At 37.7% G+C, this 23,696-nt stretch overlaps 1 protein-coding gene across 2 annotated transcripts; it reads right to left on the bottom strand.

Annotated features, from left to right (window-relative positions):
* Positions 1-7,780: 7,780 nt before the first annotated feature.
* Positions 7,781-23,364, bottom strand: LOC129748341 (uncharacterized). 2 transcript variants are annotated; one of them, XM_055742908.1, is made up of 3 exons: positions 22,534-23,364; positions 21,960-22,408; positions 7,781-9,490 (listed from the first exon to the last, which is right to left on the bottom strand). In XM_055742908.1, the coding sequence occupies exons 2-3, from the start codon at positions 22,350-22,352 to the stop codon at positions 8,315-8,317; spliced, it is 1,569 nt and encodes a 522-aa protein (XP_055598883.1). In that variant the 5' UTR covers positions 22,353-22,408; positions 22,534-23,364; the 3' UTR covers positions 7,781-8,314. The 2 variants fall into 2 exon arrangements, with proteins under 2 accessions (XP_055598883.1, XP_055598882.1); XM_055742907.1 differs by having other exon boundaries at positions 21,960-22,411; positions 22,534-23,363.
* Positions 23,365-23,696: the final 332 nt, after the last annotated feature.

Genomic DNA, 23,696 nt, shown 5'->3' with positions numbered 1-23,696 from the left:
GATTGGACTTAAAACAAAAAAGTTATGGCTGTTCAAAGATTGTATTTTGGTTACAAATTGTCCTGTAAAACTCAATGAGTAAAAAGTACTCATTGTGTGTTAAACGACAATTTGCCACAAAAATACAATCTTGGAACAGCCATAACTTTTTTGTTTTAGGTCCAATCGAGTTGCAGTCTTCAAGTGAAATGTTAGTCTTAATTGAAATTTTAATAAAACTTACATAACCAAGCAATCGATTGATAAAGACAAAAATGTATGATGAAAAACCAGTTTTTTATGCTTCTTTAGAACACTATGTCTCAGAATCCCTTTCACACTTTAGATTCAGTGCAACCCCTTCCTGTTGTCCGATTCTGCTCAAATTCGGCATATGGCCTTCTGATGACTCCTTTAAACCATCAAGTTCTTTTTTGCAAGTATTTTGATTTTAAAGTAGGTATTTGTTAAGACAAATTTGATAAATTAAATAAAAAATATCCATAATTGTGATTTTTTGTTAAGCATTAAATCGTGAATAGCTGTTCACACGTTGATACAAACCACATGTTTTGTTCAGCAAAGTTTAAGTACACAAAAACTCGCATCTTTTGATGGCATTGGTATCAAAAATATTCTACGCTTGGTACACATTTTGGTCAGTTTAATTCAAAATTTTTGGACCAAAAAATTTTTTTTTCTTGAAAATAGCTTGCTAGTTTTACATTTTGATACAAATTTGGTTCATTTTGTATTTTTTACGTGTAGTTTTTAACTCAAACAAAATTAAAAAAATATAAAATATATAAATTTTATGAAAATTTTTGGACCCAGAATTTATTTAAAATCAAATCTTTTAAAAGTGGACTTTTTTTAAAGATCGCGCTTGCGGAACCTCTAAACATGATTTTTTTTAGTCGGCCCCATACAAAAGTTTGTTCGGCACATCCTAATCTACCATTTGGAGGGTGAGCCCCCAGATTCCCAGAAGTAATGCAATTTTGGGACACCCTTATGTGCAGTCATCAGTTTCTCACGAAGACGGCAGCCTTTTTGCGTGGAGTACTTCTTAGGAGATGAGTCCATTGCGTTGGTGAACAACATCACATCAATGATCTAAGCGTAAGCCTGAAGAGCCTAGTACTGCAGCATAGTTCGATCCATAAACGTATGCGCATCAGCCGTCTGTGTCCCTACTACCAGAATGGTATCGAGCAGTTCGAGGTTATCCAGCGGCACTTTTTGCGTTATGCCCTCTGACACCTGAACTGGCAGACCCGTTTCACCTGCCAAACTACGAACATCGGTGTCGTCTCATAGACATACTCTTCAAGCCCAACACGACATCTTCGAAACAGCAGCTGAAATACCTTGGAGTAACGGTCGACAATCGCTTAAGTTTTGGTGCACATGTCAAATACTGTCTTGAAAGTGCATCGAAAGTCATAGATTCATTGGCCTGGATTATGCCGAACTGCCATGGTCCAAAGAGTAGCAAGAGACATCTCCTTGCGAGCACTGTCGAAACTACGATACGAAGGAGCGGCCTGGAGCTCCGCGATAGAGGTAGAGCGCAACAGATCCAAATTACGGAGCACACATCGGCTGATAGCCATGCGAGTTTCCTGTGCGTACATACAGGACCATATCAGCAGATGCAGCTTTTGTCATCGCGGGCATGATTCCCATCGACATAACTCTGGCGGAGGATATGGAGTGTTACAAAGCAAGAGCTATTAGAGGAGTGCGTAAAATTCAACGAGCAGCGTCAATGCTCAAGTGGCAGGAGCAATTGGACGCATCGAACAACGCAAGATGGACGCATAGGCTAATCCCGCGACTTTCAGACTGGGTAAATCGGAAGTATGGAGAGGTCAACTTCTACCTGACGCAGTTCCCTTCGGGTCATAGGTGCTTTAAGCAATACCTTCATCGGTTTAAGCTTTTCAGCTCGCCTTATTGCCCGGAATGTGTAGATACGGAGGAATCGACAGAACATCAGGTATCAGGTATCAGAATGGGGGTAGGCTTAATAGCGGCACGTTATCCAAACATACGGGAAAATTGTGCCTAGCCTTTTTTTTTATCCAAGATTTCATCATTTACCTGAGAAACCTGAAAAACCTATAAAAGGAAGAAATAAATTCAATCTATTTAAGATGGCATAAAGCCTTTCCACTAGGGATTATTAGCATTAAAGCTCTTTTCTACATTCGGTAAGGAATGATAGAATGTGTTTTAAGTTTAATTTCTTAAACTCAGATTCGCTTAAAGCGTAAGATCCCAGAGTACGAAAACGTAGTCTGGCAAATGAGGGACAGTTACATATAAGATGGAAGGGATCTTAAACATCTAATTCACAACTACCACATACTGGAGATTCAGCACGCTGAATGTTGTGCATGTGATAGTTGAGTTTACAATGACCGGAGAGTGCTCTGATCAAGATGCTGCAATGAGATTTATTTAAAGTTAATAAGTAACTCGATACGATTGGAGATGGTTTTTCTAAAAATAATTTAGTTTGACGACAAGTGTCCAACTCTTCCCAGTATCGTTCATGCTGGTTAGGGGACCAAGTTTGAATTTGGTTTCTGAACCAACATGGGGATATTGGGACAGCCGGCTCTGGTCCGTAAAATTCCTTTTCCGACCCAGCTCTAGCGAGTTCGTCGGCGCATTCGTTTCCAAAAATTCCCTTATGTCCGGGTACCCATAGCAGCAAGTTCTTCGATTGCTTTCCGGCATGCGATTACCAGTTTTGATCTAGAACTGGAAGCACTGAGTGATTTGATAGCTGCTTGGCTATCTGAACAGAAATAAATTGTTCTGAACATAATCTTCTTTTGAAGTGCAATTTGCACTCCATACATAATAGCATATAGCTCAGCCTGAAAGGCTGTACAATATTTTCCTAGAGGTTGAGCATATTCTATGTTCAACTCGTGACAGTAAATTCCTGCACCTGCACGGCCGTTTGATAATGAACCGTCAGTATAGAATACAATATGAGAGGACATTTGGTCCTCTACGAAACCTGATAACCATTCTTGAGGAGAAGGAAATTTGACTTTAAACCCCATGTAGGGAAAACTACTCGAGAGTGTTAAATCGTTTGGCGCTAGATTAAACTTGTTTAATCTAACTAATTCAGGCCACACATTTGTATGACTCGATGATCTTTCGATATTTCCTGACAGCCAGAGACCAACTGCCTGTAGACGAAAAGCACATGAGAAGGCTTCCTGTTTTAGGAACAAGTGTAGAGGTTTGATAGAAAACAGAGCCTCTAGTGCTGCAGTAGGAGTTGTACTGAACGATCCGGACATCCCCAAAAGACACATTCTTTGAAGGTGATTTAGTTTAGTCCGAACTGTTGCAACTTCTCCTTTCTGCCACCACACTAGACACCCATAGGCCAGAATTGGTCTTACTATTGTGGAGTAAATCCAGTGAATATGTTTGGGTTTGAGTCCCCAGTTTTTTCCGATTGCACGTCGGCATTGTCCGAAGGCCATGCATGCTTTTTTGATTCTGAATTCGATGTGATCAGACCAGTTTAATTTGGAGTCAAGAATGACACCCAAATATTTAACTTGATTAGACACGGTGATTTCGGAACCATAAAACAGCAGAGGGCGCACACCGCGGGTGATACGTTTTTTAGTAAATATAACAATATTAGTTTTTAGAGGATTAACTGAAAGTTCTACATGAGAACACCATCGTTCAACAGAGCGCAGAGCTTGTTGTATTATATCAAATAATGTGCTTATGCACAAACCTCTTACCAGCAGAAGATAATCATCTGCGAATCCATAGGTTGGTATTCCACGGTCATTGAGTTTTCTCAACAAGCCGTCTGCAACTAGGTTCCACAAAAGAGGTGATAGTACACCTCCCTGTGGGCAACCACGTGTGCTAACTTTTGTTATTGAAGCCTGTCTTAAAGACGAATGAAGATTCCTGTTACTTAGCATAGCGCTAATCCAATTAGTTATAACAATAGGCACTCCATGAAGTAGTGCCGCATCCATTATTGATGTAAACGAGACATTATCAAATGCTCCTTCTATGTCTAGAAATGCTCCTAGACATGATTCTTTCTGTAAAAAACTATTTTCAATGTTATGTACTACGTTGTGCAGAAGAGTTAATGTTGATTTTCCTGTTTGGTATGCATGTTGTGTCGCATTGAGCGGATGTTGGACAAGGCATTCTTGTCTGATATGATGATCAATTAAACGTTCAAGTGCTTTTAATAGAAATGAACTAAGACTAATAGGACGAAAGCTTTTGGCTTCGTCGTATGATGATCGTCCCCCTTTAGGGATGAATTTCACGGCTATCTGCCGCCAAAGTTTAGGAATATATCCATGAGCAAAACTGCTTATCATTATTTTTCTTAATATGTGTTTGAAATGATCGAAACCTTTTTGAAGCAAAACTGGAAATAAACCGTCACTTCCAGGAGATTTGTATTGAGCAAAACCATCGATTGCCCATTTGATCGATTCTGTAGTAACTATTTTCCGAGCAAAATGCAAGGAATCTAGACTTCCAGAAAAGAACTCAGGCTCTATCGATGAATCTTGATCAACACATCCTGGAAAATGAGTATTGAATAGACAACTTAATGTTTCTTCGTCGTTTGATGTATAATCACCACTAGGGATTTTAAGGTATGAAACCTGATAATCTTTTGATTTGGCTAAGACTTTATTTAACCTACTTGCTTCGTGCAAGCCTGAAATGTTTGTGCAGTAGCTCTGCCAACTTGAGCGTTCGGCAGCTCTTGTTGCTTTCCGGTAAGCTCTGCGAGCCAACTTGAACGCATCAAAACCTTCCGTGCGCCTTCGGTTCCAAGAGCGTCTGCAGTTTTTTCGTAATTTACTGAGATTTGAGTTCCACCATGGTGTACTGTTTTTGTTGAATTTCAACGTTCGTAAGGGACACGCTTCTTCATAAGAATTCAAAATAATATCGGTGGTTTTTGCAACCACTTCATCCAACTCAAGAGGAGTAGTAATTTCAGGTGTATATCCATGAAATTTAGTAGCAAGATGCTCCAAATATATGTCCCAATTAGTTGTTCTTGGGTTTCTGAATGTAATTGTTTCTAAAAACTCACCTGAGTGTTCAAAATAGATAAACCTGTGGTCAGAAATCGATTCTTCGTTAGGCACATGCCAATTTGAAATTTCCTGAGAAATTGTTCTAGAACAAAGTGTGATGTCAATCACCTCTTCTCTGTCACACCTAACAAAAGTTGGTTTATTTCCTACATTTAGAATTTCTAAATCAGTGCTGCTTAAATATTCCATTAAATTTAAGCCTCTCAGATTGATATCTGAGCTACCCCATACAAAATGATGGGCATTGGCATCACAGCCAATTACAAGAGGTATATTTTGTGATTCACAGAATGAAATGACATTTTTTAAATCATCCGTAGGGGATGATTGTTCATATGGTGAGTATGCTGAACAGTAGACGTATTTTCTATCAGGCAGCGAAACCTGAACGACGCAAATATCTCTTGTTGTTAGATCGGGTATAAGTGTTGCATTTAAAGAATTGTTTATCAATATACATGCACGAGGCATTATTCGGGCATTAGTCATTCCAATTACACTGAACACACTTATTGCCCGGAATGTGTAGATACGGAGGAATCGACAGAACATGCTATCTTTGTCTGCCCCAGGTTCATTTCAAGGCGTCAACAACTTCAAAGTTTGAACGCTGAAAACATTGTGAGTGAAATGTGTCGCGACGAACAGTCGTAGCGTGCTATAGTCGACGAAATCTCGCAAATCATGCGCGATCTGATAAGAATCAGGAAAGATGATGAACGGAGAGAGCGAGATAGTCAACCAAATTTGACAAGCTAATGGAAGGTCTTGGGCCTCGTATGACACTTCAATTCAGAAGCAACGCGATCTTAGGGCGCAGTGTAACTCTAATCTGGACTCATACGTGTTGTGGTGGGACTTAAAAGGTCTCACGTACTCAGCTACGATCTTTCCTGCAGCAAAAGGAAGCGGAGATACCATTCAGGGTGGTCGTCACGGGGTTCTAGCTTGGTAGTTTCTCAATCGGTCATGCCTTGGTGGTTGGAAATCCTGCGGGAGTGGTTGCTGTGACTATGACTATGACTGTGACTATGAAAGCGTTACCTAACCAGCACACGTCTCGGGGTCTTCCTTACCAGTCTGAAGTTGGCGACAGAGGAAAGGGAGAAGGACGAAAAAGGAGAAAGAGGATAAAAGAGAACGATGATAAAGGAGAAAGACCAAAATTGAGAAAGAGGAAAAAAAAGGGTGAGATGTATAAGTGCATGAGCACAGCCTACCCCTTGATGTAGTATCATAGGGTGAAACCAAGGGGCACATCTAGCACACGAAGCCCAAGGTGGTTTTAGTAGGACGAACCAACTCACGGCAGCAAACACCCGCCTTGCTATGGTTTGAAGTCAAATTTCCATCTTGTAAAAAAAACTCTTCAAGCCAGGACCACCAGAACCTTCAACTGTAGGGGGAAGTGTTCCTAAATGCGCATGTTAGGTAATATGCGCATACAGCCGATTGACGATATGGCTAGAGATTCATCATATCTAATCAGTGCAGTTTGAAGGTAGTACGCTTTTAACACATGGCATGAAAAAATTAAATTGTTATATAAAGTCGAAAAAATTTAAAAATTCAAACAAGATTTTTGTCAGTTTTGATATAATATATTGAATTTTAATTATCGTGCGTACAGATTCTGTGAACAAAAATTTTAATGGTTTTTCTTTCTTATTCATCTGGAAATCGGAAATTCAACAAATTGAAGCTTTTGGCAAAGTTGTAGATGATAAGATATTGGAATACGAGACAGGTTCTGAATGCCCATATCAAGGCAGGTTAAATGCCTATATCAAGAAAAATAGATTATTCTTATAAATTTTTTACTTCCTATCATTTAAACATTAAATCTACGCTCAAATCACGATCTTACAGCGAAAAAAGAAGAACTTCATACTGATCCGATAAAAATACAATATGAACAAAATATTACCATGAAATATGGCCATATGCTATACTTAACTATGTTTCGTGCAAAAGAACTAGTGATGTAAAAAATTTCACCAAAATTTCAACCTTGACGTATGCCTAACATCCGTTTCTACCATATTCAATTAAATAATTTCAAAATATTGCGAGTGTAAATGAAATATAGCTTAAAACATAAATATGCGCATTTAGCCCGCCGGTTTCGGAAATCGGCTATTTTGACTTCTTTTATTATAAAATTATTTTCACAAAAACTGTAAGAGATTTTAACAGAAAAATTGCTCTTACGTATAGAAAACAGATGTCCGCTCATGTGCGTATAGTTTTCAGGCTCCTATCTATCGGAATATGGGAGAAAATGAGTGTTTTCCTTAATATGCGCATATTACCTGCCTCTCCTGTTCTCATTCGATTGAACAACTACGGAGCCAAAAGTGCTTTCATCGATGTTATGTAAACGTTCAAACGCTTTTCCGATCTCTTCGACTTTGACGTTTCGAGGGATGTTTTCCGAAGAAAAGTTATAAATAGATTATGATATCATTAGATAGTTAGTTAAGTTTTGTGTAATTTTTACTACCTGTACAATATTGGAAGGTTTTTAGGTGTTTTTCGTACTTACTTTTGCTGATTCTGAGGCCTTTTCCAGGGAGTTTCCTCATCTTCGCTCAACAAGTCGAGTCTTTTGTGACGTTTTCGAAAAATTGAATCACCAACATCGCTTATTATTATTGAAACTTCTTTATTGTTGCATTTATTGTTAGATTTAAGTATGTATATTACGAGGTAATAATCAGCAGTATAGGTATCCGTTTGTTTCAATGTTCTCCTGAATCTGGTATATGGTCTTGCGACTGTTCACAGTTTTGAAACAAGGTAATGAGTATAACGTTTCGGTTCGGTATTCACTGTCACTGGTGCCTTGCTTCTTCTTCTCCTACGTTCTCTAGTTTGTTTGTTTGCTTGTTGCGCAGTGATTAGTTGTGTAACTTATATAAAAAAATCCTATTGTGATGATAAATCCTGGAAAATAATCTCTCAAATTACGTATGAAAAAATTGGTAGCGTTTTTCTTTAAAGCGAGATACGATGTAAAGATAGAATACTACAAACTTAAATACTGTGCGCGGTTAGAAGAAACAACCTGTAAAAATTTCTTAAGTAAAAAAGGTAGGAAACTTGCACGTTTTCATCAGTTTTTTTGTTTTAAACTGGGATGGCTGCCATCTTTCTTGTGAGGGTGGCGCGAATCCACGCCTCCGTTAAACGTAAACCGGTCAACTTTGACCGTTAATTCCATCGAATGAGTAACTTCGTTCGGTATCGCCATCTCCGCAATCCATGGTGTCATCGCCGGCCGAGGAGGCGCTTTCCCGCAGCACTTGCCACTCCCGGAAGCGTCGCCGTTGTTCGCTTTTCGAACTCCAATCGTCGAATTCCTCTGGGCTAAGTTCTTGCTTGAGTCGCTCGCGCCTCCAACGGCGCATGTATTCCGCTCGATTATGGCGTTGAATGACCAGTTTCTCGGTTTCTCCTGGTGCCGGTGAAAGGACCGGAGGGCGTCCGACGAATCCAAATGTTGCGGCAATGTTGGCGCTCTGTTGCTTTGCACTCTGTTTAGCTCGCCATTTGCGCATATACTCGGCGCGATTTCTCCTTATCGTCGCCAAACGGGACTCGGATGTCGGTGATGATTGACGGCTGGACTCGCCTTGATCCGTTTGTTGCTGTTGTTGTTGCTGTTTGGGAAGGGCTAACGGAATAGGTTCATTTTTAATTACATTGATTGCTGCGTCGTTAATTGGCTCGGGAAGCTGCCAATTGCCGCTCGATTTGAGTCTTCTTATTTCCGCTTCCACCTGTCGCAACTGTTGCTGAGCTAGAAGAGCGAATATTTCCTGTGCCTGTTTAATTCTCAAAGCTTCTTCGCGTTCAATCTGAGCGGGATCCTTCTGCTCTACAACAGCTCTGACGATCGGTTCCGGAGTCGACGCAACGATCTTCTGATCTTGCTTCTGCCGTTGACGGAGACGCCAGCGACGCATACGGGCAGCGTTTTTGGCTTTACGCTCCGCCTCACGGTCGGTTTCGCCTTCACCATTGGCGATTGGCTGGTGCAAGTTGATGGGCTTCTGGCCAATGGCTTCCACCTGAACTCCCTGTTCGTACAACTTCTCCAACAGTGACGCATCCGGTATGAATTTTTCCTCCGAATTGCTGGTGCTGCTAGCGGCACTAGTTGATCCTGCCCGAGGACCGGTAACATGGACGGTGGTAACGTCCTTCTTGGACCCGTTGCGATCGCCCTCGTCCTCGGAATCGTCATGGGCAAATGGTTGGCTTTTCAGTAGCTGATCGTTACTTTTGCACAGCTCCTTGAAGCTGGCGAATGAGTATATTTGCTGAACACAATCGACGCAAATGAACGATTTGATATCGTCTGGCAGTGTGATCTGGAATAAGGAAAAAGCCTTGAGTGAGGAAATGCATATCTATAGATCGAAAGAAGAAAAATAAGAAGAGCGCACACACGGAATTTTGCAATTGATAAAAAATCCATAAACCATTTGTTTGAAATCCGATATCCCGAACAGTGATTGAGTTTGTCGCATGCACAATCTGGTTTATAAAGGGGGATACGGTCAAAATTTGGTCAACTTGACGTATTTCTTTCAATTTTGTATTTAAAAAACCTGAACACCCCTCATTTTGAAGGTGTGTGTGTGTGTGTGTGTGTGTGTGTGTGTGTGTGTGTGTGTGTGTGTGTGTGTGTGTGTGTGTGTGTGTGTGTGTGTGTGTGTGTGTGTGTGTGTGTGTGTGTGTGTGTGTGTGTGTGTGTGTGTGTGTGTGTGTGTGTGTGTGTGTGTGTGTGTGTGTGTGTGTGTGTGTGTGTGTGTGTGTGTGTGTGTGTGTGTGTGTGTGTGTGTGTGTGTGTGTGTGTGTGTGTGTGTGTGTGTGTGTGTGTGTGTGTGTGTGTGTGTGTGTGTGTGTGTGTGTGTGTGTGTGTGTGTGTGTGTGTGTGTGTGTGTGTGTGTGTGTGTGTGTGTGTGTGTGTGTGTGTGTGTGTGTGTGTGTGTGTGTGTGTGTGTGTGTGTGTGTGTGTGTGTGTGTGTGTGTGTGTGTGTGTGTGTGTGTGTGTGTGTGTGTGTGTGTGTGTGTGTGTGTGTGTGTGTGTGTGTGTGTGTGTGTGTGTGTGTGTGTGTGTGTGTGTGTGTGTGTGTGTGTGTGTGTGTGTGTGTGTGTGTGTGTGTGTGTGTGTGTGTGTGTGTGTGTGTGTGTGTGTGTGTGTGTGTGTGTGTGTGTGTGTGTGTGTGTGTGTGTGTGTGTGTGTGTGTGTGTGTGTGTGTGTGTGTGTGTGTGTGTGTGTGTGTGTGTGTGTGTGTGTGTGTGTGTGTGTGTGTGTGTGTGTGTGTGTGTGTGTGTGTGTGTGTGTGTGTGTGTGTGTGTGTGTGTGTGTGTGTGTGTGTGTGTGTGTGTGTGTGTGTGTGTGTGTGTGTGTGTGTGTGTGTGTGTGTGTGTGTGTGTGTGTGTGTGTGTGTGTGTGTGTGTGTGTGTGTGTGTGTGTGTGTGTGTGTGTGTGTGTGTGTGTGTGTGTGTGTGTGTGTGTGTGTGTGTGTGTGTGTGTGTGTGTGTGTGTGTGTGTGTGTGTGTGTGTGTGTGTGTGTGTGTGTGTGTGTGTGTGTGTGTGTGTGTGTGTGTGTGTGTGTGTGTGTGTGTGTGTGTGTGTGTGTGTGTGTGTGTGTGTGTGTGTGTGTGTGTGTGTGTGTGTGTGTGTGTGTGTGTGTGTGTGTGTGTGTGTGTGTGTGTGTGTGTGTGTGTGTGTGTGTGTGTGTGTGTGTGTGTGTGTGTGTGTGTGTGTGTGTGTGTGTGTGTGTGTGTGTGTGTGTGTGTGTGTGTGTGTGTGTGTGTGTGTGTGTGTGTGTGTGTGTGTGTGTGTGTGTGTGTGTGTGTGTGTGTGTGTGTGTGTGTGTGTGTGTGTGTGTGTGTGTGTGTGTGTGTGTGTGTGTGTGTGTGTGTGTGTGTGTGTGTGTGTGTGTGTGTGTGTGTGTGTGTGTGTGTGTGTGTGTGTGTGTGTGTGTGTGTGTGTGTACAATGTTGCTCCTATTTTGATTTTGGAATTCACTCTTCAGTTGTCAAAATGCCGTCCAAGAAAGAAGAGCAGCGTATCAAAATTTTGCTCGCGCGTCGCGAAAATTTGAGCTACTCGCACGCAAAGCTGACAACATCGCTGAAAGCTGCCAAATCAACCGTCACAAATGTAATTAAAGTGTTTGGGGAACGTTTGTCGATAGCCAGGAAGTCTGGATCGGGGTAAATCGAAAACCGGAAACCGCTGAGACGACAAAGAGAGTTGCCGGTTGTTTCAAGCGAAACCCTAACCTCTTTCTCCGAGATGCCGCAAATAAGCTGGGTGTACCGTCTACATCCGTGCATCGAGCCAAAAAACGAGCTGGACTTACAAGAAGGTAGTGACTCCAAATCGCGATGATAAACAAAATACGACGGCCAAAGCGCGATCCCGGAGGCTGTACACGACGATGTTGACGAAGTTTGACTACGTGGTAATGGACGACGAAACCTACGTCAAAGCCGATTACAGGACAGGAGTTTTATACGGCAAAAGGATGGGGAAAGGTAGCAGATATTTTCAAGCACAAGAAACTGTCAAAGTTCGCGAAGAAATATACGATTTGGCAAGCCATCTGTACCTGTGGCTTGAAATGCAGCATTTTCATAGCTTCCGGGACTGTCAACCAAGAAATTTACGTGAAAGAGTGTTTGAATAAACGTCTGCTGCCTTTCCTGAAGAAACACGGTTGTTCCGTACTGTTTTGGCCGGATTTGGCATCTTGCCATTACGGTAAAAAGACCATGGAGTGGTACGCCGCCAACAACGTGCAGGTGGTTCCCAAGGACAAGAACCCTCCCAACACGCCAGAGCTCCGCCCAATTGAGAAATACTGGGCTATTGTCAAGCGGAACCTAAAGAAGACCAAAAAAACTGCTAAGGACGAGCAGCAGTTCAAGGCAAACTGGCTTTCTGCGGCGAAGAAGGTGGACAAGGTGGCTGTACAAAATCTGATGGCCGGGATTATGCGTAAGGCCCGGCAATTCGGAATTGGAAAAGCGGAAGCCTAACTGAATATTTTTCCTGAATTTTATACTAATTAAACTTGAAAAAGAAATTTAATTTCATTTTTTAAATAAACGATTTCACCGATTTACACGCGTTTCCCTTGACCAAATTTTGATCGTATCACCCTTTATTGTTAGTTAAATCATTATTCGGCTTGAAGGACAAAGCTTTCTGGTTCTATAAACTGGTTCAAATATTCGAAAGATAATGGATTGACATCTTGTTAGAATGTTATCCGGAAACAACTAAACCTAAGGCCTGATGACTTGACCAGCAAATAAAAAAAAGGCGGAGCAACAGTCGATGAAACGAATCAGTTCCCTTTACTGTTCCACTGGTTACAGTAATCTGTAACGCCACTGGACGGTATTCCAGAAAAGGATTTTAAATTTGACGTTGTCAAGCAACGCTAACCGGTCGAAGATATGAAGCGGATAGAATGTAGTGAAGGTCATCGAGAACTGAAATTAGCTGCTTCTCGAGTGTGAAGACCAAAAAAAAACATTCAAATCACAGGGCAAGTGCCACGAATGCGGAAGGCGAGGTCACCGCTAGAAAGATTACCGTCAAGTCTTCAGGTATGGCTAAGTCATCAAGCCAGAAACATGCAGTAAGTTTCGTGACCAATCGAGGTGGTTCCAAGCGAGCTGCTGGCGCAAGTTGATCTTCAAACTCGATTCAGATTCAAGTGAACACGTGAAAAACATTTTCCCGAAGATGGAGGATCGATTGTTACTCGTTAGGCAAAGACAAAGTTGAGGTCTTCGTCAAAGTTGTTCAGCGGAAATTTCCTTTGGAGAATTCATAAATTGGCACAAAAACCATAAGCAAGCTCGGCTCCACAGAAGAAACCAAAATTGTGTTGATTTTTTAATACAAAATATTCAATTTTCCCATACAAACCTAAAAGTTCAAATTTACTCATGTAAACGTTACTTAAAAATTCTGCGAAAAATCATGGATGAGTTTTAAACCAAAACGAAGCTTTTAAGACCCCAGGGTTTGAGAAAATTAAAAATTACCCCAAATCGACTCAGTCTAATATGGCATGGCTCATCCCAAAGAAGAGCTTCATGAACCGGAAGTTAAAATCAGAGTACCTATTGCAAATCTGACAAGGTGTGGCATCGACATCACTGCCACTTTGCTCAACAAGGAATGCACAATGCACGGTGTTCAAAAATGTAAAAATGTGATCGTTGCTTATAACTTTTTTGTTTTTATCTTCTAGGTGTCTTCGAAGGAATTTTACAGTAAAATGTGTAAGAGATAAGAAATCTAATATCTAAACCGTTGGCCCAATCTCTTTGCAGTCTTCGACAAACTTGTTAAGATTACAATTTAATGAAACTTTCGACGTTCCACGTTGAATCGTCGAATTTCAACTCCATGGAGTACGTTGAGTTGCCAAATCTGGTGATGTGTTTCACTAAAAACAATGTTTCACAAGTGTTTTTTTTTTATTTATTTGTTTTGGTTTGCTTTTGCTCAAATTTGGCCTGAATTCTGAAATAGATTTGATAAGTTTTCTGATAAAACAGCCTCGATTTGACAACACCGCAAAATTATTCATAAATAATTAATATTTTGTCAAAAGTGTCAGTTTAATATCGTTGTTTGTTTTCAACAAAGAAAAACTAATTGCGTTGTAACTGTTAAAGGTTCCCAATTTCAGGGCTAGAAGTTGATCACTTTTTAGCTACTTTGTCACTTTTTTGTAATCTGGACATTCATCAGTTACTTTTTTCAAATTTTATTACTAAAGTCACTAGCTTTAATAACTTACTTTCAAATAACTACATTTTACCTTCAAAAACTTGCTTCTGCCAGGGTGGCCACAGAACCGGGAAAAAACCGGGAATTGAAAATCGAACCGGGAAAACCGGGAAAAAACCGGGAATTTGGACCCAAAACCGGGAAAAATGACAAATGGAAACCGAATTTCAATTTTGATTCCAAGATCAGGGATTCAACCCAAAATTTAAAATTCAGAATTATAATTTAAATTTCTAGGACGAAATTGGACAGTTAAAAAAATTTATAAGAGGAGTATCATAAGCTTTTAAATTTATTAACAACTCTGAGCTCTCTCCAATTACACTTCTAAATTGAAAAAAAAAAACACAGATTTTACCGAAACTTAAGCAAAATTGCTTCGAAGAACGAGATGAGAAATTCAAAAAGTCTCCTAAATTTTTTTCAAGTATCGCACATCATGATTTGTTAAAAAAAAAACAATCATGTAAAAACAAACGAATCAAAGGTAAATTTTTGTTTCAAATCATTCTCGAGTGATAATGTTTAATTCGAAAGTTAAACACAGGTCAATTATCTTTACACACGTTACGGTGTTTTCTGTAGCGTAATAATAATAAATTTGACATTGCTGAGTTGAAAACCAGTTAGTTAGAAACAATCTCCTATCAAAAGCACTGTTTGAAAAAAAAAAATTATTAAGGTCAAATCATTTTTTTAAGTTGTGCTTTCAAAATTAACACTTTTCGATAACTGGTCATAATTTATCCAGAAAATTTCGAATTACACTTTTTAAAGCTTGGATATGTTGAGATGCCTTTGAAAATTTTCGAAAATCGTGACAAAAATTGAAATTAAATAGTCATGTGGAATTTTAGTAACACTGTTCACGAGCTTAAAATATACATATTGGTGTTTTAAGTAAAGTATTTGAACACAATAACAAAACATTTCGATAAAATTAAATATTTTTACTTTTCGTTTTTTCGATGGTACAAGGCAACAAAATTAACGTTTTTCCGTTTGAAGAGGGTTTAAGAGCTGATTTTCACCGATTTGAAGGCATATCCCAAATATGCAGTTTGGTTTTTTTTCTGATAGCTCTGATAGCTGATAGTTTTTGAAATTCAAGGGTTAATTTTTGAAATTTTTTATCAACATTTTAGAATTTTTCTAAAATACTTCAATCGAGGATTTCGAATCAATGATCAACTTTTTCGAAGACCGCGAGTAGTTTAAACTTCTGAGAAAACTGTGGCGTCTTTTAAGTTTACTCATCACAGTATTGTAAAATATGAGAATTGAAAGATATTTTGGATTTTTTAAAATCAAAATAAATCAAATATTTTTTTCCAATGCATAAGTCAAATAATTCGCAGTCTCCAACAGAGTTGTTAATGCAATTTGAATCATCTTCGATGCCAAATACTCATAAATGTTCTTCAATGATGTCAAAAATAGTTATATTTTTTCTATTGGTTTTTTAACACTTCAGGAATTTTTTTCTTGTATTGTTTCTTTGAAACTAGAAATGCTAGGTAATATGTTAATCCTCCATCAAATGAAGAATAATAAATAGATTTCAAAACAGTATTTGTTTTTTTAAAGGTGGTGGTCGGTTTATTAGTTATCAATGATTGATTTAAATAGCTCAAAACTTAATAAAATCCAATACCACTAGACTTGATAGAATCTGACAAATGATTCGAATTTAAGACGGCAAAATCAATTTTTTAAAACAATGGCTTTATTTATTGTAATCTGCATTTTATAACTAAGCTTATGATTAAATACAATTTTATGTGCACTGCTAAGTCTCTTTGATTTTTAAAACCTTATTCGTACACTTTTCGAATTGGTTTTTGCATGTGTTTGCACAAACTTACAAGATTTTTCTCCATGATATAGGGGTTGTTTCCAATTAAACTCTACAAAATATGTTATAACTCTATTATTAACTGGAAAAGTTATTTGTTGATAATTTAACCCCAAGAAACTGACTCAAAATAAAAATATATGTTAAACAATTAACTGAAACTTTTTTTACTGAAATCAAATCCACATTTTCTGCAATACAAAGCTAACCATCTACTGAATGAACCATAAAAACATTGAAAATTTTGTTAAGGCAAACATATTTTATTTTACAAAAAATAGATCTTTGTAAATTATATATGATTTTGTTTTATTAAAAATCTATTTTTCAATTATTTACAGAACTGAATCATGCTAAAAATATTTTTAAAGAAGTTTGCTACTACAAAAATTACATACTTTATTTTTAAATTTCTTTCGAAATTTGCAATTTCAATTTTAAATCAAAATTTTACCTTGAACTTAAAATCACGAATTTCTAAACGGTTCTAAAGTTTGTTTTTTTAGCTAGTTTAGCTAGTTTAATTCAAGTTTAAATCAATTCAAACTGCAAAATTTTAAATTACAATTTTACTGCGCTATGAAAATCAAAAATGAATGTTTCTAATTTTTATTGATTTACGATAATAAATTTAGATATCATAATTTTGAATTCTTTGAATTGAAATTTCTTGATTTCAAATAAAAAAAAACAAGGGTAATTCACAATTGAATAAATGTTTTTAATTTTTCTTCATTTCAAACTTTGATATGCTGTTAAAATTGTTAAATCAAGACGATGCAACTCGTTTTCCATTTTTTTTATTTTTTCAAGTCAGAATTCAAAATAGAGTTCATGATTTCCATGTTCTACATTCAGAAATTAGAAACGATGCAAAAACAATGGTGAATGGTTTCTTATTAGTAATTTATTACAATGAGTTGCAAAAATTGATATCCTTAGCACGAGTTGTAAATTCATCCAACGGGGCTGGCTGAGTTGGATAATTACGCCGAGTGCTGAAAATGTCGAATCTTTTCACGAGTGGCATACACCATTTATGCAAATTCTGAAAATTCCTCGTTGACTGCAGGGAAAAACGATATGGTCAACTGAGGTTATTATGAACAAAGATTTTTTTGTCTTATCTGTTCCAAGTTACCCAGAAGAATTTGGGGTAATAATGAACGCTGTTAGGATTCTTGTTAAGTAACAATTTTAAGTGTTGGCAATGTTTCTTTTTTTTTTGTGATGGTCCCACAGGCCCATTTGGGTCCTTCCTCCACCCCATACGCTTCTTTAGGAGTGGGAGGGACAGTTTATCCTTAGGATAATATGTATTGTTTATTTATTTTATCTATTTTGTACGACTTATTCGTCTTACTCCCGCGTATGTCCATCACCGTACAATTTTCCATCTGATGCTTCGTCAGATCTTCATCACTATTATATGATCCTTTTTAGGATGTGTCTTTTTTATATGTTCTGTAATATGTTCTGTTTCTAGATAAATTTGTACACTGCGTCTAGATAGAATTAATGGGTATTAAAAAATTACCCTTAATCAGTCATGGACAATTTTTAGATTCACGAAGGAACAGGGAGTCGTGTCCTACAATCTCATATTTACAGATTTTTAGAAACTGATAAAGTTATGTATAAGTAACCCGGTTTATTTTCAAGAACTTGATGATTATTGGTACATATTTAAATATTGGAGATAAGTTTAGATAATCAAACAATGCCTAAAACAAGTGTTCACAATTCTCCCGTATTTTGAAAAAAAAAACATGGGTAAATTATAAACAATCCTCTGTCAATCAGTGAGATAAATTTTTAGTTAAAACAATTTATATTACACTTGAAGATGTATTCATTACTGAATGTAAAACCTTTGGAAACAACATTTTAACTGAATCTGCTGTGACGAAAGAGTTACATGATTGAACAGTGAACACCCTCAGAACAGTTTTGAATTTTCTCAGAGAAAGTCTTGAGACACCATTTTTAAATTTTATGTGAACATGACTTAAAAACCCATAACGATTTTGTATAGGATGTTTTTTTATCATTTTCAAAAAATGTGATGAAAACCTTAAAATATTATCGAGTTCGTTCAAGTGTTCAATGAGTTGAGTTTTATGAAACAACCAAATCAATGAAATATGTTGAAAATTTTGCTATATTCCGACGAACATGGAGTCTGAAGTTTGGAAAACCTTGAATTTTTAACCGGGAAAAAACCGGGAATTTCAAAATGAAAATGTTGTAGCCACCCTGATAAGATTGAAGTGATGTCGAAAAAAGTACCATTCGTACGACAAAAATAGGGTTTTTTTTCTTTAGAAAACAGTTCAAACCTTTTGTGGAACCATAGAAAAACCTTCAAAAATTTTCATTTTAAGTTAAAAAAAAAGGGAACCGAATTATATTTCTGTTTCAAAGAAGAATATTCGCGATAAAGTACAAATCGATTAAAAAAAATTAACAATTCAACCATGATCAAGAATTAGTGATGCATTGTAAAATGAGATTCATTTTCTGTTTTCTTTGAGCACATGAATTCGTTTTATATTCCTTTTTCAGTTACGTTTTTGTAAAAACTTATCGTAAAGCTCTGCTAACTATTAAAAAATATTATTTTGAGTGTGGTAAGTTCGGCAGAAAAATATTTTTGCAGGCTAAGATACGACATTTCTGACAACAATAAAGAGCGTTTTAAAGTTTTCAATATTAAAGATTTTAATTTATTTAACAACTTTGTAGAAGACTGCAAAACGTTCCGCTTTCAAAACTGTCTAAGTTACATTTTGGTTTTTGGTTTGTCAAATTCCTAGATTTTTCAAGAACTTGAAAAAATCGAAAATAAAACTTATGTAACTTTTTCTTGAAAGTCAAAATTACTCTCTGTCATCGAGAAAGTTGATCATTGATTCAAAATCTTTATTCACAATATCTTTGCAATTTGTGTAAAAAGCACAAATTTACTAAATAAGCACTCCCGAATCCAGGGGACTGAGATAAACGGAGAATCATCGTCAATAAGCAAACAAATTTTGCAGCCAATGATTGAATTTGTGGTAATTTGTTGCAATTTGTTAGAGAGAATCAGGAGGTTTAAGTCAAAATGAGAGAAACCATTGCTCAGAAAGAGTGTGCTAATTGTTGCAAATTGTTAAGCAATTGTGGAATTTTGATCATTACCTTTCCAAATGCAAAGAATTCTCTCTCCACTGCAATCCCTTGTCCGAATCAATCAAAATCTGCTTTTAAACTTTTTGCGCTTCGAAAAAATGTGATTTTTTGCCTTGTGCTGTCAGTAATTGATCCTTCATTTAACGATTTTTACTTTTACTTAATTCATTTAAAAAAATCTAAAATGTTGGGAATAGTGTGTCCTTCAAGAAATTTAAAAAAACAATCTTTCGCTTTATTTACACATTCTCGGCAGCAAATTGTTTTCTATTCAAAACGCCTTGCAGTTGAATACGGCGAAAGCCATTTGATGGAAATGTATGTGAAATGCTAAAACCTGACCTCACTATGTCATCGGCCTAAAACTCATTTTATTGAAGCAAAGATTTTTTTTTTTTAAATTTAAGGTTTTCTTAAAAAACTTATTCTATGTTCAAATCAAATGAGCGAGGTCTACCAGACTTTAGAGCAAATTGAAATATTTTAATCATCGATAAAAGTAACATTCCTATTTTGTTTTAAAACTTCATTATACAGATTAAGGTTACCATTTTTTTATTTTAAGATGTATTTTTAAAAGTTGCGATTTGAAAAAATATACCATTAATGATAAAGAAATTAAAAATGATTAAAACACATTTAAATATCAAACAAAATAAACTTTTTGAAGTTTTTTTTTTATCATGCATTGTTTGAGCCAAAACATCATTGATAAAAATCGATACAAAATCTGTTTCCAAAATTCAATTAAAAAAACAAAAAAAAGTTAAGTAAAATACTAACGATTTCTGAACCTATCCCGATCAGGAGAGAACTTCCAGAAAGCTAATATTAGCATAGAAATATGATTTGTATCAGAGCCCTTAATCATGAATCTGTAATTCAAATGTTGAAGTTTTGAGTTCGATCTGGCTTCATTATGTCAAATGTTTATGTTTCATTCATGTTTCAAATTAGTAGGTATATAAGAATTTTTAATTATGATTTCGAATTTTCAATCCTAGATCGCTTTTTTGAAGCTTTGTCATGTTTCGAATTTTGCATAGGAATAAGGTTTAAGAACACGAATCTGAATATGAAACAAAAATTCAGGATGGTTTTCAATTTGTTTTTCATATTCGATAAGAATATTATCTAATATTGAAAACGCATATGAGTTTCGAAAATCATGTTTCAAAATTTTAAATGAATTTTAAAAACCGCCTTTTTCAAGCTTGAACTTGGAAACAGAAAAACAATTTTGATTTTGACAAATGGAACCAGAATCATGCAAATGATTATGATTTCAGAATTGAATTTCTCTCAAAACGTGAGCAAATTTTGAAAAACTTTTGCAAAACTCTTAATCTGAGATTAGATTTTCGTCCAGAGTTCAGAGTTCAGAATCATGTTTGTAACTCTGAAATAACCTTACTGAATCATCAACATGTGCTTGAGTGTAGGGTACGCTTGAAACTTATTTTTTGAACTGTTGGAATAGACTTTTGATTTTTTCATTGTGTTTTGACATAGATATGTGCTTTGCAGAAAAAAAGAAAACATTTTTTCAATCTGTTTGAACACTGAAATAGTTTTTGTATTTTAATAAGAACATGCAAAACTATGTAATGACAAACCAAACTCTATCGATACACCAATAAAAATCGAAAAAACAGTTATCTGCACAATCTCCCTAAGCTCAAAAAAGGTTTTTCAATGCATCATTTCAAAGATTATCATACGGTTTCATTGAAAAATAGTTTTTTTTTATCATTGTAATTCAGTTTTTTATTTTGTAATTGCTTTGCAGGAAAAAAAAATTGTTTTGAATTTTATAACGAGATTTAAAACTTCAAATATATTTTAGCGCCAGAATAGGCGAACCAGTATCCTTTAAAAAGTAAAAATATAAAGAGTCCTAATCAATTGAAAATTAAATTTACAACTAGTGTATTGATTTGCATCAAAGGGGATGATAGGAGTTTCTTTGAGAAATATTCAGTTGCTTAGGAGCATAGGGTTTTCTTGGCCACATCATCTACCAAGGTGATCTCCATGTCACATTTCCTTTATTCAAAAAAATCAGCGTGAGATTTATATAGGAATGACGTACAGCCGGTCTCCGGAAAATAAATCATCCCATGTGCTGCACTTTATTCCTCTATCGACTACACGGACTTGGCCGGCGTCGTTATTGGTTCATTTGAAAGTAGGAGATTCTCAAAATTGTACAGTGAGATTCTATTGCTTGTTCACAGCAATCTTTCATTTGATCCGTTGTGCAATATTGATTATTCCAAGCCAATCACGGAGTGCAATCATTATTAGTTGATAGCAAGCTCAAATTTGCAAATATGTAAATTTACACCGAAAAAAAATTCTAACTACCCAACAATGCGTTTGTATAAAAAAAAAACTTCGCCAAGAATATCGGCTACCAAACTGGCTCTGCAACAATTCATGTGTGATTTATAACGTTTTAAGCAACGAATGCACTTAACACGGGCCCTAAGTAAGCGCACGCACTTGCCAAGCACTACACTACATTGAGCCGAAAAAAAATCGACCGAACATAGAAATAAAAGAGTGATGCAACTCTCACTCATAGCATAGCTATTCATGCCATCTATTCTTTCCATAATCATCATCATTGGTAGGTAAGTAAGCCCCAATCAATTACCACGCACTTCTTTGGTTCAACGACGATGACGACGATAACCGAAGCCCACCATCGATGTAATGGATTAGATGGATGAATTTTTTTTCTCACTTAAATGGTTAAAACATTTGTTATTTTTTCTTAACTGTAATTTGAACCAATTTTTTTCGAAATATTTTAAATTCTGTTCACAGAAACAATTGATATCCAAATGAACCCGGAAGTCTAGTGCCGATGCAGGCTAACAATACTGGTTACGAGTGTTTGACGCACAGCACAAGAAGTATTGTCATCTCCATCGGTTTGCGAAATCACACAATAACCTGCTGGCTTGTTACTCACCTGTACATCGACGCAGTCCATGATCTGCGTCAGCAGAATGTGATCCGGCAGGGCATTCTGGGGGAACAGGGCCTTCAGCGTATCCGAATGGGTGAGGCACAGGCGACAGAATGCGGGCTGTCTCCCGGTCCGATCCGGGATGATGGATCCTGGCTCGATGCGACTGCTGCTCCCCGTTCCGATGGCCGACGATGATGCTTCATCGACATCTTCCTCTTCGTCGCCACTGGAGAGGACTTGAGTAGTTGCTTGATTGTTGAGGAACAAATTGTGACGCTGCTGCTGCTGATGACGATGATGCTGAGGTAGCAATTGATTGTGATGATAGATTGTTGCTCCACGTCCTGGCTGAGACGAAGAACTGGGACCCAGATCGAACCCTCCTCCGGGCATTGTGACTACTGATCATTGGCCACCGCCACCGTGGACACTTGCTGCTGCTGCTGCTGCTACTAATTTGGGAAGACACGCACGAGATCAAGATGGTTGTTGTAAGCGCGATTAGAAGTCAATCAACCTGTACCACAGAATGGATCGTTCTACCAAACCAGATATTCCAAGAGCCACTACTTACCGAAAGCTGCCAGCCAGCTACTTCAATCGATATGAGAGTGTGGTGTTACACACTCGCTTTTTTTTTGTTCCTTCTACTGGCTGGGTGACTATGGAGGATTACGCACACGTAGCACGCGTTTCGGTTTTGTTTGCTGGCTTTGCTTACTATAATACTTGCTGTAAGCCAAAGCAGCTACCACGATAGAGCTCTGGCGAGCTAGGCTAGCTGGTGATGTGAATGGGTGTTACAAAATCACACACGAAACGCTACTATGCAACAACACTACTCCGTATACGCGAAAAGTATAACCGCACCGAAACGCTCTAACCCTATACCCCCACATCTAAAATCCACACTGTATTATGTTGACATTCCAAACGAAACCCGCTCGTCGTATGCTCTTCTCTATTCGAATTCGAAGCTCATTCAGCCGACCAACAAAAAAAAACTCGCCAACAACTCAAGTAGAAGTACAACACCAGCCAGCAACAAACATCATCAGCCAAAAGTCTAAATATCTATACCATACCATACATAACATCATCGGTAAAAAAGAGGCTAACACAAGAAGTGCCTGCGCTACCTGGCTGCTTCTTCTTTCTCCGTTGCTGTTTTTGCCTGTAATACCTATGGTTGGTGGTGGGCCATGCCAGCCATATGCTAGAGAAACATCATCTCGAACCGAGGAGAGTGTGTGCAGTGCCGTGCCAGTGAGTGGATACCTGGATTATCTTGATGTTGTTGTTATTTCTCTCATCAATACTCAACTCTACCCCGTTGTTCAGCTGTATGCGTGAAATAACACAGGGTGTCCGAGTAACTGTCAAATTTAGTTTTTGACGTTTGGGTGTAAGACAACTGGAGGCTGCTAGCGGAACTAACCCGTATTTTTACACTGAAAATTAAATTTAAAAGTCGCGTAGAACGCACTTGGAAAGCACCTTTTTACATTTTCATGGTTAATATTCAGTACTTTGAAAACAATCCAGAGAATTGGATAATTACTTCCTTTGGAAACTTTTATTCAGCCAATATGGAACTTTCAAAGCACTTTTTCAAGCAGCATTTTCAAATCTTATATTCGGCCAAAACAATATTCCGTTGAGTTTTTATTGAAAAAAACCAAAAGCCAAACCAAACCAAAATTTCCTTCTATTCCTTCCATTTAAAAACCACTTATG

The sequence above is a fragment of the Uranotaenia lowii genome, chromosome 2, assembly GCF_029784155.1.
Source record: "Uranotaenia lowii strain MFRU-FL chromosome 2, ASM2978415v1, whole genome shotgun sequence".
Lineage (NCBI taxonomy): Eukaryota > Metazoa > Arthropoda > Insecta > Diptera > Culicidae > Uranotaenia > Uranotaenia lowii.
Note: the sequence above shows the minus strand (reverse complement) of the source record. Positions and strands in the feature narration are given on the sequence as shown.